The 16806-nt window shown below is 34.4% G+C and overlaps 2 protein-coding genes across 9 annotated transcripts in view; one reads left to right on the top strand and one right to left on the bottom strand.

Annotated features, from left to right (window-relative positions):
• The window catches only part of LOC107994734 (flotillin-2), a 115763-nt gene that overhangs the window by 50837 nt on the left and 48120 nt on the right, over window positions 1–16806 (bottom strand). The window lies entirely within an intron of this gene.
• LOC107994725 (glucose dehydrogenase [FAD, quinone]) lies at window positions 72–12676 on the top strand. 2 transcript variants are annotated; one of them, XM_017051753.3, is made up of 6 exons: window positions 72–373; window positions 7832–8287; window positions 8431–8789; window positions 9964–10128; window positions 10290–10442; window positions 10711–12676. In XM_017051753.3, the coding sequence occupies exons 2-6, from the start codon at window positions 7861–7863 to the stop codon at window positions 12001–12003; spliced, it is 2397 nt and encodes a 798-aa protein (XP_016907242.2). In that variant the 5' UTR covers window positions 72–373; window positions 7832–7860; the 3' UTR covers window positions 12004–12676. The 2 variants fall into 2 exon arrangements, with proteins under 2 accessions (XP_016907242.2, XP_016907244.2); XM_017051755.3 differs by lacking the exons at window positions 8431–8789; window positions 9964–10128; window positions 10290–10442; window positions 10711–12676 and adding exons at window positions 1037–1398; window positions 2146–3704 and having other exon boundaries at window positions 92–373; window positions 7832–8134.

The following is a 16806-nucleotide window of genomic DNA, read 5'->3' as shown; positions in this document are numbered from 1 at the left end:
TTTTTATCAATATGATTTATTAGACAAGATTATGATATATAATAGATAAATCAATTATTTATCCTTTGTCAACGTTACGATTATATTGTTTTCGCGATAAATAAAACGATAAAAAACCCTCCGATTATTTTTTTTCGAACGCACTATATTTGAAATACGATAAAGTTTTTCGAGTCATAATTTTCGTGCAGTCGGAAAAAATGCATGAAAGAGGGAAGAAGTTGTATTTACATATATATATATATAAAAAGACAGTGATACATTATCGTATTCAAATGTAAACTGAACTTTAACGGCAAAAGAATCGAAGAGCAAAGTTCTTATTCGAGGAAAGGGAATTGCAACGTACTCAAGGGATACTTGTCGAAGCAATGTGAGTGAAACGTATCAATTTTTTTTACAAGTACTTATCGAATTTATTTTTATTATAACGTGATAGAATTTTTGGAATTTTATTTAATATAAACTTTCGTTGATCGATTTTGATTTTTCGTATTTATATAAATAAAATTAAATATATATATATTGACGAAAATTATTCAGATTTCTTTATGGAGAAAAATAATAGAAACAAAGACCGCGCCATCCAACGCGAGAAACTAAAACTACTGACTCAAATATTATGACAACGCATCAATAATCAGCTCGTCAGTCAGTCATAAATCTGTGGAGCTTGTACATGAAGAAATAAATATATTCGGTTGAATTTTCATTTTCAATTACACTTTTCAATCAATGAACAAGTATTTCCCATTTAGAATTATATATTTGGCTGATAAAATAATCTCGTTTCAAAAGAACTAATAAATAATAAATAAAATTTAAAAATTGAATTTTTCATGTTTATTTGAATTTAAATAATAAAATAAGAACATAGTGAAGAGACTTCGTGTATTTCGATACGTTCGAGAATAATATAAATGAAAATGTCGTACGAGATATTTAAAATCGATTTCTTCGAAATCAAATTTCGAGGTGTAAAAATATAAAAGTATAAAAGCAATTTAATTCGATTAAATTTTCACTCGGTGCGAAGAAATCGATCAACAAATTCGAAGAAGGAACATGGACTCGTGTATGGCGATCCCAGAGATGTCCTCTCACCAAGCCTCCATTTTCACACTGTTTCTACAAGCTATAATGAGCTCCTATTACGATTTAAACGATCCGCGCCAATACCCCATCGATCGTACGGAAGAGATTTTAAATTCGAACAAGGAATTCGATTTCGTGATAGTCGGGGGTGGAACGGCAGGATCCGTTTTGGCGCACAGATTGACGGAAGTGAAGGATTGGAACGTGCTGCTGATCGAAAGGGGAGAGGACCCTTTACCCGAAACCGAAGTACCTGCTCTTGTTTTCAGTGCCTTTGGTACATCCCAGGATTATCGTTACATGGTAACGTATTATTTCATATATATTAACACATTTATGAAGAATTGTTCGTAAGATCTCGTTTGTAATTCGAATTGTAACTTCATTCGACGCCTCGATAAAATTTTCGATCGAGTGTTATTGAATAAAAAAAAATTATAACAATATCAATTTATTTCAAATTTTTAAAAAGACCGAATATCGAAAGATCGTTTCGATTGTAATTCAAATTGTAATTTCATTCGACGCCTCGATGATAAAATTCTTGATCGAACGTTATTGGTATTATTAAATAAAAAAAAAATTATAATAATATCAATTTATTTTAAATTTTTAAAAAGACCGAGTATCGAAAGATCGTTTCGATTGTAATTCGAATTGTAACTTCATTCAACGATAAAATTCTCGATCGAATATTATTCGTATTATTGAATAAAAAAAAATTATAACAATATCAATTTATTTCAAATTTTTAAAAAGACCGAGTATCGAGAGATAGTTCCGATTATAATTCGAATTGTAACTTCATTCAACGATAAAATTCTCGATCGAATATTATTCGTATTATTAAATAAAAAAAAATAACATATTAACAATAATATTAATTTATTTCAAATTTCTAAAAAGAAATATCGAGAGATAGTTCCGATTATAATTCGAATTGTAACTTCATTCGACGATAAAATTCTCGATCGAATATTATTCGTATTATTAAATAAAAAAAAATAACATATTAACAACAACATTAATTTATTTCAAATTTCTAAAAAGACCGAGTACCAAGAGGGTGCCTGTTTGAGTATCAAGGACAAACGATGCAAATGGTCGAAGGGTAAGGCGCTGGGTGGAAGCTCGGTGATCAACGCCATGCTGCACGTGTTCGGGAACAAGATGGACTACGACGGCTGGGCGAGCGAGGGGAACGAGGGATGGGATTACGAACAGGTTCTCCCATACTTTCGAAAATCGTTGAGCTGTTCGCCGGATTACGTGGCCCGATTCGGTTCCGATTACTGCGGGACGGGAGGACCGATGAGAATCAGACATTACAATTACACGGCAACGGACATACAGAACGTGATACTGGAGGCGGCGCGAGAGCTGGGCTACGAAATCCTGGAACCGTTGAACGGCGACCGTTTCGTGGGATTCGGCAAGGCCATGGGCACCCTCGACGATGGGCGGCGTGTGAACGCCGCCAAAGCTTTCCTCTCTCCCGTCAAGCACAGGAGGAATCTGTACGTGATGAAGTCGAGTCGAGTGGACAAGGTGTTGTTCGAGGACGATGGACGGGCGAGCGGAGTGAGAATCGCGTTGAAGAACGATCGGAGGATCGACGTGAGGGCGGCCAAGGAGGTGATCCTGTCGGCAGGGAGCGTGGCCAGTCCCCAGATACTGATGCTCTCGGGGATCGGGCCCAGGGGACACTTGGAGGAGATGGGGATACCGATTGTCTATGATCTACCCGTCGGGGAGAATCTTCAAGATCACGCCATATGGCTGGGCACGTACCTCTTGTTCGTCAACGAATCCGTCACTTCACCCCCGCCCGTGGACGCGATCTACGATTCGACCTACGAATACTTGATGCATAAAACCGGCCTGTTGCGCGACCTACCGATCGATCTTCTAGGCTTCGTCAACGTGACCGATCCCTCATCTCGTTACCCGGACGTTCAATTCATCGTGGCGCCGATTTATCGTTTCGACAATAACATATTAACGACCGTGATGAACAGCTTCGACATAATGGACGAGCTCGTTACGGACATGTCACGCGTGATCACGAAGGCGAGCCTGGTCATCCTTTGCCCCATACTGCTGAAACCCAGGAGCAGAGGGGTGGTGAAGTTGCGCAGCATCGATCCCGCCGATCCCGTCAAGATTCACGCGAATTACTTCGCCGAAAAGGGCGATCTGGAGACGTTGTTGAAATCCGTGGACGTGGTCAAAGCACTAGTGAACACCGAGACCCTGAAGAGGCACGGCATGCGGTTGCATCACTTCGATATTCCCGGATGCAGGCACACGGAGCCCGATACCGAGGAGTATTGGGAATGCAGCATCAGGCACGTGTCCGCCTCCCTGTTCCACGCGTGTGGAACGGCCAGGATGGGGCCGGCCGACGACTCGAGGACCGTCGTCGACTCGAGATTGAAGGTGCACGGAGTCGATGGTTTGCGAGTGATCGACGCGTCGATCATGCCGAGCATCATTAGCGGGAATATCAATGCACCGACCATGATGATTGCCGAGAAGGGGGCGGATATGATTAAGGAGGACTGGTGCAAGGATTTGCGAGTGGAGGAAGGTGACGATACGCGGCAGACGTGCGTATAAAAGATCGTTTTTGGATATTTAATATAGCAAGTTAGGACGTACTTGTATATTCACTATTGTCCTTTGCCCGCAAGAGAAAATTGGCAAAATTGTAACGAAACTGAAAATAAAATTATTTCAATAATTTATTCATGTGGATACGTGTAGAAGAGAGGACCGATTCGAATATATTTTAAATAATAGAATTATCAAAGTAACTTTCAACTCTTGCTCTTTCGACAAATTAATGCTCAGCTCTGCGCACGTAACGTATACGATAATGTAGACGAGTGAAGAAAGATGAAAATATACAGCAGCATGCGTATAAAAGATCGTTTTCGGATGTATAGTATAGTAGCAGGCTAGTACTTGTATATTCACTCCTATTGTGCTTTGCCCGCGAGAGAAAATTATAACGAAACTGAGAATAAAATTATTTCAATAATTTATTGTTCATGTGGATAGAAGAGAGGATCGATTCGAATATATTTTAAATAATAAAATTATTAAAATAACTTTCAATTCTGGTTGCTCTTTCAACAAATTAATGCTCAGCTCTGCGCATATAACGTATACGATAATGTAGACGAGTGAAGAAAGATGAAAATACACAACAGACATGCGTATAAAAGATCGTTTTCGGATGTATAGTGGCAGGCTAGGACGTACTTGTATATTCACTTCTATGCTTTGTCCGCGAGAAAAAATTGTATCGAAGCTGAGAATAATTTAATATTCAATAATTTATTATTCATATGGATAAGTGTAGAAGAGAAGATTCGAATATATTCTAAATAATAAAATTATTAAAGTAACTTTCAAGTCTGGTTACTCTTTCAAATGCTCAATTGAGTGTATAACATATACGATAATGCTAGCTGCTAGCTCCACTCTCCTCTACAAAAGCCTAAGGAGTGGGGAGAAGAGTCGTTAGATTTCTGCACGGAGTTGGGCATTATAACCTGTTGAAAAAGAAACTAGTTAAAAATTTCGAATAAAGTTACTTTGAATAATTAAAATAATAACTTTATCCTATAATAAAAGAGGTTCAATCTTCTTGATGGTAAATTTCCTTTTGAGAAGAGAATACGTGATTTATTCTTGCTGCTATTCCCTCACAAGCAAGCTCCCTTGCAAGCTTTTACCAAAGTCACGTGACGTATCTCTGTCTAATCTAGCAATGTAGTAGGGATAACACGAATACACGACGTCATGTATTCTTCTCTTGAGGAAATTGAGAAGCAATTGAACAGAGATGGAATTTAATTGAAGCTAAGAATAAAGTTGTTTAACTTTATTCAAAAATTTTAATTACTTATTTCTTTAATAGATTAGCGGTTAACTCTGGAATTAGGCCAATTTTAGTGACAAAGAAGGTAACATGAATCTAATTTTCGTTATCAGTGCGTCGGTTTGCCCATTCTTAATTAATTTCATATACTCTCGTGCTTTGCCTCTAATGTATGTATATGTAATCTAATATATGTAGTAATATAGACTTCCATAGTGTGGTGGGGAAGCAGAGAAATGGGGCAGAAAAGATATGCTCGTAAATTGTCCAAGTTTGCAGTGGAGCGTTGATTGTTCGAATCGTTGGGTTCAAAGTGGTTAGAATTGTTCGGATAATGAAACATCCGTGTACTTATTCAATTGTAACTGTAGGAGTTACATGAAAAATTACTTATTAAATTCAAAAGTACTGCTATTAATTTGAAATTTTAAGTAATTATTACATCAATCGTTATACCGATTCGAAGAGAAGATGCAACATTGATTCGAATGAATACGCGAGAAAAGAAGAAAAAAATAATAAAAAAAATATTAAATTATACGTTCACATTGCATGATGATATTGATTTTTGGTTAAAAATTTTTGATTATTTTTTTTTTATAAATGTTATTCATCCTTGTACAATGTTCCGAATTACTTTCAAAAAATTGTTTCTTGAAATGCAATAGGTAATGACAATTCTTGGAATCGTTAACATTCCAATGTAATTTTGTTCTGTAATTCACTGAACGCACTTATCGTTAAATTCTTCTGCAACAATGACAATCGACACGGCGAAAATTCTTATCGAAATGTAATCTATTATTAATTTAAAATAGAAAAGAGAATTTGATTTTTATAAAATGTATTTTGCAAAGAAGTTTAGAAAATATTTCTATAGGACGTTATTCATAATAAATAAATTTTAATAATACCAAAATCAAAATATAATGTAAAATATAATCGATAATGCGGCACAGCAATTAATAATAATGTTTTAATATAATATCACCGAGGAGAATAATTGTTTTATAATAAGAGAGATAACAGTTTTATAAGCGATTCGATAATAAATAACGAGATGGAAAAAAAGGGGTTTCGATGTTTTATTACCGAGAAAAACCGTGAAAAGCGAAAGTGAAACGAAATCGACGATGATATGCAGACTGATTTGCAGACGTGAAAAAGTTATTGTAAGAGGTTGTAAAGCTGGCGAATAATAGGGAATAAAAAGTATCGAAGTAGAGCGGAAGCAGAGCAAACACGATCAGGTTGGTCGCTCTGTAAGCTAATAATTGTAAGATCCTTTCTATTGCTATCGATAATGTAGAAACGTGATGAAATAAATAAATAAATGACTTTAAGTAATATTACTTAAAGCGAGTTGTTATTGCAAAAGATGTTACATGGAATATAAACTAGAGCTAATATTTGTATTGGTTTTTCGATGACAATAAAATCTTTGGATCACATTTTTTATATTTGATTTAAGAAAAATCTTATTTAATTATATCAAAAGGAGATATCAAATCTCATTTTATCTCTTAATTTTTTTGTAGAAATATCACATTTTAAATTTAAAACTTCTTAATTTCCTAATTCAAGATACTTGATAAAATATCAATCTTTAAAACACTTGATAAATTTTAGAAATATCGGTAAATATGAATATAAAATTTTTTTTACAAATGGATCTGCCTTCCTCATCGTCGAATTCGAATCACGATGTTATGGATTTCGTGGTAATTTTAATCGGGATCGAGGAAAGTGGTTACTCGTTAATAAACGAAAGCGTGCACCTCGAGCCTGGAAAGCAAAAAAAGTAGACACAGAGGGGAAGTGGCAAGAAACCAAGGCACAGAGAGAGAGCACTACTTTCGTTCAAATCAATCGTCAATGATCCGCCACCCTTTCAGCACTAAAGAATTCAGTTTTCCATTTTATAAATAAATAAGTGTCGTTCCGCTTTTTATATAAAAAAAAAAATAAATAAATAAATCCACTGTGCATGATTTTATCAAAAATTGAGAGTGAACAGTGCGAGATTAACAGTGTAAAATCAAAAACTTTTGATCGATCTTTTCTTCATCTACTTTTAATCATGAGATGAGAGTTTATTTTCTGGATATTTGACTCGATACGCGAAGTTTATTTATTTATCTGCATGCAGAAGAACTTATACGTTCGAAACGTTCGATTAAAAATCCAGGTATCTTTAATCAATCAACAAAAAAAAAATGTAATAGATATTTCGAAAGGAATAATATAAGAATACGCGATCAATCATGTGATAAATTAACGATCACTTAGTTAAGATGGTTATAAGAATTTTTAACGTGAAATGGTTATTAGTCACTGCAGTTGAAAAAAAGAAACGTGGTTAAAGACACGTCTGTTAAAAGAACGAAATGTAACCATTGTGCGCAACTTCTTCACTTCCATACGTGTGTGTATACGGCGATACAACGAACTCTTTGTCGCTCAAGTGCTCACGACATTCGAAACTCCTTCTTTCTTCTGCCGAACACAATAGGCACAAAAAACACAAAAAGAAATAAAAAGAAAGAAAGAGACAGACGAGTCACTCTTATTTCCTCGACTTTCTTTAATTATTTTATTCTGCGAAATACGAAATATTTCCAAATCCAAAATCTTTCGTTTGTTTTTTTTTTTAAACAACCGTTCTTTTCGTCAAATACATCTATATATCAAATATCTCATCCAAGCAATTTGAATTCCATTCTAAAAGAATGATCGTCCAACTAAATTTTTTTACTCGTTATCAAGAACATTTGATCCACTATGATCTTTTCCGGGAAACGATTCTCCTCGTGCAATTTAAATAATCTCTAAAATTTTGCCCAACAGAGGAAGGGAATCCGTCATTCTCGAAAGTTATGTCGTGGGTGCCACCGGACCTAGCAACTCTTTGCCAGCCACATTCCACCGTGTCGACCTGCCAACCGCCGGCCTTCATGTTCCTGGCTCTGATCGCCCATCTATTCGGCTATTCCCAAGACCCTTTCCACCGGCCATCTCGTGATTTCGATTCGTTTCGCCCGTGGAAATTCGACGAATGCGCGAGATATAACGTGAGACGCTCGTCCAAGGACGCGTTACGCGGCAACGAGATGGAGAACGATAGAAGAGGATCGAGCGATGGATCGATAAAATTGTCGAGGGAGAAGGAGGAAAGTGACGAAAGGGAGACAGTCGAACTATCGATCGTGAATTTCGAAGGAATTCGTAACTTCTATCCTCCGCGAGCCGAAATCGTTCGTGAACCGTTGGCTAGAATTTACGATGCAGTTCGAATTGATCAAGGTAAAAAAAAACGATCGTCCCGTTTTTTACACATTTTTTTGAAATGTAGAATAGGATAGATAAAAAGAAAAAATTATTTGTTAAGGATTTGTTAAATTTCTTTTTCTTTTGTGATTTGTCAATATAATTATTAATCGTTGCAGAAAGAATCTATATTCCAAGAATGTTGAACGACATTGCAATGTCTCCAATGTATTTATTAACGAGCGAGGATCAAGTAAATCGTCAAGATGATAATTCAAAGGCGATGGAAAGAATTTTCATCGACAATCGAGACGAAAATGTTCAAACGATTTCTTCGTATGAAGCTTGGAGAGATGGTGATTTTAATCAATACAAGGATTTTATGTATCCTAAGAAGTTTATGGATAGTCAGACTGGTGTCAATTTTCCGCAAATTTCCACGAACTTTCCTAGAGAAGAGTACGATTTTATTATCGTTGGAGCTGGATCGGCTGGATGCGTTCTTGCGAATAGATTGAGCGAAGTAAAACACTGGAAGGTATTTATTCGAGCATAATTTTAACCAAGATTTGTCGTGTTTTGTTATTTTGATCAGTGGAAAGGCAAAAGTGTTCGATTAAGAGAATTTTTATGTAATAGAAAATACTGTTGGAAAGTATTTTTTGAATTTCATTTCGTATTATTCGTATCTTCCCGCGCAAATATTCAATATGGCTGACGAGTTTCCAATTAGATCCTTTCGAAAGCGAATTGTCTGTAATTTTGGTATTTCTAGTTGTATTGGAGTAGGATTAATTATTTCGTATATATTTATTGTTTAGGAAGAAAAACAATTTTTAATGACATCGATTCTTTTATCCTGTGAATTACAATTCAAATATTTTTGATATTCATCGAAACTGAAATTGATCTTTCAGAAAATAATTCGTGGCTTTTTATCTTTCTAGGAAATAAAGTAGATTTTTATTAGACAGAAGAAAAATCTTTAGTCAGAACTTTAACGTTTTTAGTGCACAGGAAAAAAAGGCCACGCTGAATTCTAATGTTAATCGGATAATAATAAGAAAAAAAAAGGAACGAGTTTTTATGAGGAACAACTTTTAACAGTATAATGGTGATTCATGAAACGATTCTGTTCGAAATTGAACAATAGAAATAAAATTCTCCTTTATCGAAATTAAATAAATTCTAATAATTCATTTGATAATTAAATTTATTTCTACTCTTAACTTTAATCTTTAAGAAATTTGTGTAATTGTTAAAATGAAAGATTTTAATAAAATTGTCGCGTTTGATGGGTAAAGGTAAAGAAAGTTGATAATCCCTTAGCTGAAAAGTCGAACAATGCCGAGGGCTTCTTTGAAAAGGATCATGAAACAGAAGATCGTCGACCATTATATCGTGAGGCCTCACTTAGAGGCTTCGATTGATGATTAAACCAGACTGTGAACCGCGTAAGACTATAAAACTATTTATTGGATCGAGTAGTGTCAATGCAATAAAATCAGCGTAGCAAATAATGCAAAAAATTATCTGTATTTTTAACGAGTCTAAGCAATTTTCATCACAGATTTCTATTAATCTCCTATTAATGACAATAACATAGTTATAATTCAATTTTAGAACAGCATTACAATTAAATATAAATTGAATTAATAAAGAAAAAAATGTGAAAAGTTAACGAATGTTTGATCTTTTATATTCGTTTTTAGATATTATTATTGGAGGCTGGCATAGAAGAACCATTGGTGGCTGATGTTCCTGCTTTTGCCTCTATGTTGCAAGCCAGCAATATCGATTGGATGTATCGTACACAACCAGAACGACACTCTTGTCGATCAAGAAGGGACAGAAGCTGTGCATGGGCAAGGGGTAAAGTATGTATTACGTAATATCAATCTCGAATCTTAATTAACGATCTTACACGTTCAAAATAATATTTTTATTTTCGTAGCAATCGATAATTTTAAAAATTAAATTTTATAATATTATACATTTATTATATTTAAGATGTATGTTATAAATTGGATTGTCGTAGGTAATGGGTGGATCCAGTACTATCAACTATATGATTTATATACGTGGTAATCCAAAAGACTACAACGAATGGGCAGAGAAAGGGAATTATGGATGGAGTTACGAAGAAGTTTTGCCATATTTTCTCAAGTCAGAGAACAATAAGGATCGAGAGGTAAATTTAACGAAACTTATTAACTTTCTTCTTCGATCAAAATTAGACAGAAAATTTATCATTCGCAATAACTACGATCACTATTATAAAAGAATATATCACAGAAAACTAAATAAATCACATCTCCAAAAATCTAGTAACATTTTCCAATTCCATTATTCAACAATAAAACAAAATTAACAATTCATCCATATCTTAATGATATATAAAAATTACAAAAGATCTAAAAATCACATCGATTTCAATAGACAATATTAATTTTTTCCAGATCGTAAAAGAAAACCCATACTACCACAACGAAAGCGGTTACCAATCGGTGGAACGATTTCCATATACCGATATCAACGCGAAGATTCTTTTGAACGCGTGGCGGGAACTCGGTCACGTGACGGTGGATGTAAACGCAGGGACACAATTAGGAGTAATGAAATTGCAAATGACTTCCCTCCATGGAAAGCGCGAAAGCGTCAACAGCGCGTATATTAGACCTATCAGGCGTAAACGAAAGAATCTCACGATCGAGACACAGGCTCACGTCACTAGATTACTCACAGATCCAACCACGAAACGCGTGACAGGTGTCGATTACACGTGTACATCGACAGGATTGAGTAAATCTGTTCTGGCTAGGAAAGAGGTCGTCCTTTCAGCCGGCACGATTAATTCGCCCAAAATTTTAATGCTGTCCGGCATAGGGCCGGCCGACGAATTAAAAAAACATGGAATTCCAGTAATCAGCGACTTACCAGTTGGAAGAAACCTTCAGGATCACGTAACAATGGACGGTTTGGTAATCGCGTTGAACAGTACGTCGACGACGAAAGACAACCGTATGAAGAAAAGTGACATCTGCTATTACGAGAAGACTCAGATGGGGCCACTGTCTGCCACTGGAACACTCGTGTGTGGAGCATTTCTGCAGACTGCGTTCGAACATGAACATGGCTTGCCAGATATTCAATACGCCTTCGATGCTGGTAATCAGATGGATTTTTTGAACGATCCAGCAGAGTTTGGGGAGACTAGGGTCGAGCCTTTGTCTTATTACGACGCCATCAATATTAGACCTATCTTGCTGTCGCCTAGAAGCAGAGGGTTCTTATTGTTGAACGATACAGATCCTCTATGGGGACCGCCATCTATCTATCCTGCATACTTCACTGCCTATCCCGATGCAGACGTGATGGTGGAGGGGATAGAGACTGCTTTGAAGTTGTTTCGTACCACGTGGTTTCGGGAGTATGGCTTTCGACTTATCGACACGCCTCTGCCATCTTGCAAACGTTTCAATTTTGGCACGAGGGAGTATTGGAAGTGCGCGATGATGGAGTACACGGCGACGATCTATCATCCCGTAGGCACGTGCAAAATGGGTCCAGATTGGGATCCCGAAGCTGTGGTCGATCCCGAGTTGAGGGTTTACGGAGTGGCCGGTTTGAGGGTTGTGGACGCTTCGATCATGCCTAAAATCGTTAGAGGGAACACGAATGCGCCTACCATCATGATCGCGGAAAAGGCTAGCGATATGATCAAGGATGAATGGTTGTATGCGTGGAAGTAAAAGTTTGCGATTATGTCGAAGACGAGAACTTTGGACAGTAACGATGTAATAAGTAAAAAGTTGGTATCGATCCAACTGATTCTTAATGTGTTTTCAATATGGAGGTAGGCCAATGTAATTCGTTTTTATACGTAGAATATGATGTATAATAATAATTATAGTGAAAGTTTGTAATGTTATTCCTCGGGAATATTGATTTTAGTATATATTATAAAATTTTTACGATCTTACCATAAGATAGGGTAAAAGCGTTGATTAATTGAATTACCTTCATTAATAGAACCAAAACGTCAATTAAAAGAATTGTTTGGAATAATCTTACCTGAAACAAAGGAAAAAAGAGGTTATATTAATTTCTATTCTTAATTAGATGATGAAATATCGAATTGTAAGTATGTCGAATGAATAAAAATATAAAGAATGTTATCTAATTATTATTCTGTGTCAAGATCTCAAAATGTTAGGTTAATAATATCAATCAATCGCAGAATATAATTAGGTTACAAAAAACGTACGATTAATGAACAGTTATTACGAATAGTTATCGTAATAATAATTTCTTTTTCCATTTTTTATATAAATTCTCTTAATTTCTTTTTTTAAACAATTCTACGTATGAAATTATGTTAAAGTAAAAAAAAAAAAGAAAATAAAAGACAAAATTAAAACTTTATCAGAAAGTAAATGAAATAAATAATTATTTGGATCATGACTTTCCTTTATTCAATTCAAGGACTTTTAAAACACGTTTTATCTATCCATAGCCTTTACGTAATGAGAGCATCAAGAAAGGTAATGTTCTAGAAATCATTAACATTGTAAGAAACATTGCGATTATCATTACAATCTCATGAATTTCGACATTTTGAGTTCAAAAGTATTACGATTTTCAATTCTAAGTCTCCATTAGTTGATTTAAAATTTAAATTTAAACTCATCGCTAAAGTGATACAAACTTTTCATTCAATTTATCATAATATTGATTGTTGCATATAATTATAATAATTTTATTTTTAATATATATAGAATGTTTAGACGTATTTACTCTTAGAAGATCAATTTTACCGGTTTAAAGAAAATTTGGTATATCAATCGATACTTGTTTTTTCATTTACGAGAAATTCAAGAAAACCTGTCACTCTATCCTTGTCACTCTTCGTCTAATGCAAATTTAAATCGCTTATGGTTTGACAAAGAAATGTATATTTTTAGATATATATTATTTTCGCCTCTAGAAAATCCACTCTCAAAAGATTTTCCATGAATATTCTTTATGCATGACGCAACTTTATCATCCAATCAAATTCTCGTCTTTTCGAGGAGATAAATTACGCGTTCATTAATGTAAATGTTCGTAAATGTAACGACATACGAACAAGAAGAACTTTCACTAAAAGGGTCTTTCCCAATTTTTTTTTTTTTTTGTAGCACACGATAGCATTTAGACACCATATCATGAAACAGGAATGAAAACGCTCGACTGAGGTGATTTCAAAATAACTGAGGGAAAGTGAAACGTAGTAATAAAAATATATCAAGAAGAGCAAGGGATATTAAAATAAAGAAAATTTGGCCAGTGAAAAATTAATGAAAGTGAAAATGGATGAAATAAGACTTGATCAAAAGTGGTTATAGTAGATTGGATATAAGATTTTTTGAAGGAAAAAATATTTTTCCGATTTAATTTTAATTTGTAAAGATTTCTAATTATTTCTAATTTTTTTTTATCGAAGGACGTATCTTAAAAAAGTCTTTTATTTCTATGATTAATGATCCTAAGATGACATGCGTGTCCTCAATCTTGCAGATTGATTTTTTCCAATCTTATCATTTATTTTCTCGTTTAATATAGAACGATAATTTCTTATAAATATAGACGATTAATGCACGATTAAATTTTACAGAATTATTAAAAAAAAAAAATTCTAACAACTGCATTTTAAATAAATATTTTCGATATTTTATATCTAAATAATAAATCTTCATGAATTAAAATTATTTTAAATTATTCCTTTTAATTTAATAGTTTTTTTATTTGCAGCATATTGAAATGAGGTTGTATAATGTGAATAGTTCATGAATAAACCATACAGACATTATGGTTACTACGAAATTTCGGTCAACTGTGAAATTAAGATCAAGAATCCTTGAACATCTTAATGGAACAATCTTAATCTATGTATATATATATATATATTTTTTCGTAATTTATTACAAAATCAAAAAATATTTCAATGCGTTTATTTCATTTGAATGAGATGAGCCTCATTTACGAAGAAAACATACTAAGCAACATCCCAAGTCACTTTTTTTTCTTTTAATGAAATGAATGAAATGAAACGAGATACGAATCGTACATTTATTGAAAATCTTATCAATAATTAAAATCCTATTATTATTCCCGGAATAAAATTTTCCATAGACATATTTTCGAAATAAAAATTGTCAAAGATAATTTGCTTTCCCTTATTGCTTACTCAAAATTTATTTGTATCAATTTTTTATTTTCATATCGAATTATGAAATTACCACGTTATTTCTACCAAGGAAGGAATCGATGCTTTTTCCCTAAATTACCAGAATATAATATCTCTAATGACACACGGATAAAATTACAATCGTTGGATCGTATTACATGGTGATACATAGGGTGGAACAATATACACTTCGAGTGATTCTCAAACATTACACAGATTATTCACGTAAGTTACATTCGACTGTATTTAGCAATGGAACTAATTTTATTGAAAAATTTCAGTAACTGAATCGTTGATCGATCATTATTAAAAATTTCGATACCAAATCGATGATAAATTTTATTTCTTATTCAATTAGAGAGAATAATAGCAGAATAATATATAAAGCCTTATAACGTCTGATGAGAAAAAGGAGGCATATTTTCCTCGGAAAAGATTCAAGGGACGAACGATGGATGGAAAAATACGAGCAGAAAAAAAGAACGAACGTGACGAAAGAGATGAAGAACTCAACCCTAAAGGTCAACACGCGAATACGACCCGTTTCTTGTCGATCAAAGTGGTGGTACTACCGTACGGTTTATACGTGGAACGTGATGTTCGAACATTCAGTCTTTCGCTTTCTCTACGTTCGCGAGCTGCTCGATCGGTCCAATCGATCCACGTGCTTCTGCGTGATCCAACCAGGGGTGTGCCACCTTTTTTTTTTCCTTGGCAAAACTTAATAAATGAAACTTTGAACAGAATCGAATTTGCAATTATCTCTCCTCGTGGAGACTCGTTGTCCAGATCAAGACGAATCGATATCGTGAGTATCAAAGAGGCGATGATTGGTGATTTATGTGGAAATAGTGTTGGTGGAATAGTATATATATATATGTATGTATGTATGTATGTATGTATATGTATATAACTTATGCCAATACGATTGTATATAATGTTTGAAGTGTTGATGTGCAAATAAAGAAATATTAGAAATCCTTAGTTTGCTTTATAGATGACTGCAATTCGCGACAAATATTGTTTAATTGCTAACGATATATATTCTCGCAAAAAAAAAATATTCCGTAGATTATTTCACAATTTCTTATTCACACGTGTATATCACGTATATATATTTTAATCTCGAATCAAAAGTAAAGAAATTAAAATACGGAATCTTTTATCTTGCTTTGACAATCGTATTTCGCCTTCAAAAATAATGTTTTAATCGAATCGTTCAAATTTTTCATCTATCCACTTTCAGAACACCGTACGCGCATATGCGTGCGCGCACATATCGCTTTCATCGGGCCAAAAAAAAAAAAGGCAAAAGAAAAAGAAAAAAAATAAAGTGACGAGGATCGAATGAGCAAAAGGGGGGAAAAGAAAGTGTGTCGCAAGCCGAAAAAGTTCGAACAGAGCGACACGATGCCCGTGAATGGGTATGCCATTGGACTGCATTATCCGGCCAATGAAGAAAGTTATACAAAAGCGCGAATCCAATCGTTTCCTCGTACGACTGGGAAGAGTGCGGTGCGCGTGGATCGTGACAATCGTCGTGAAACAAACAACTATGTGTGTGCGTATGCGTGTGTGTATGTGCGTGTGTGCGCGCGTGTTCCATGCCGGTGAATACGAGCCTCGTTAACGTACAAGTGAGAAAGTGTGTTCGCGAGGTTTATTGTCTCGTGATAATTCGGAATGTCGCGTATGCAACGGTGCGTAAAGCAATTAAGAAATGATGGACGAGCGAGTTGAATCATCCGAGAGTTTATTACTTTTTTTTTTAACGCGGATGTTAAACGGTTTTCTTGTTTTCTTCCTTAATTTTTTTTAATTGAATAAAATGGATAAGGAATGGAGATAAATTGATAACAAGTTGGAACGATTGATTTTTTTTTTTTTTTTTTGGTTAAGAACAAATTTCAAGTTTCGATTTTCCAAGGAATTTTTTCAAATTAAGTTTTTGAATGAATCGATGAGAGTTTTTTTTTTTTTTTTTTTTTTATTAATTTAATAGATTCTTTTCCTGTCGATTAAATTTGAAATTCCCGCCTATTAAATGACGCGATTATTAGAAAGTCATGGTTCAATATTTGCCTTGTGTACCTTATATAATTACACGTACGTTGGGTTAAGGTTATTTTGAAGTCATTTGAGACTCGTCTCAAGGCCATTTCAAGGTCAGTTGGATTTTTTTTTCTGAACTGATTCCTATACTCGTTTCAATGAAAATAAACAGAACCATAACCTTGGTACCATAACTGGTTCAAGTTCACGAATTCGTCGACTTCTGAAATGACTTTGTGCGTGTGTGTGTGTATATATATTTTTATATTTTTAA

Source organism: Apis cerana, linkage group LG1 (assembly GCF_029169275.1).
Source record: "Apis cerana isolate GH-2021 linkage group LG1, AcerK_1.0, whole genome shotgun sequence".
Lineage (NCBI taxonomy): Eukaryota > Metazoa > Arthropoda > Insecta > Hymenoptera > Apidae > Apis > Apis cerana.
This window is presented reverse-complemented; position numbering and strand designations above follow the sequence as displayed.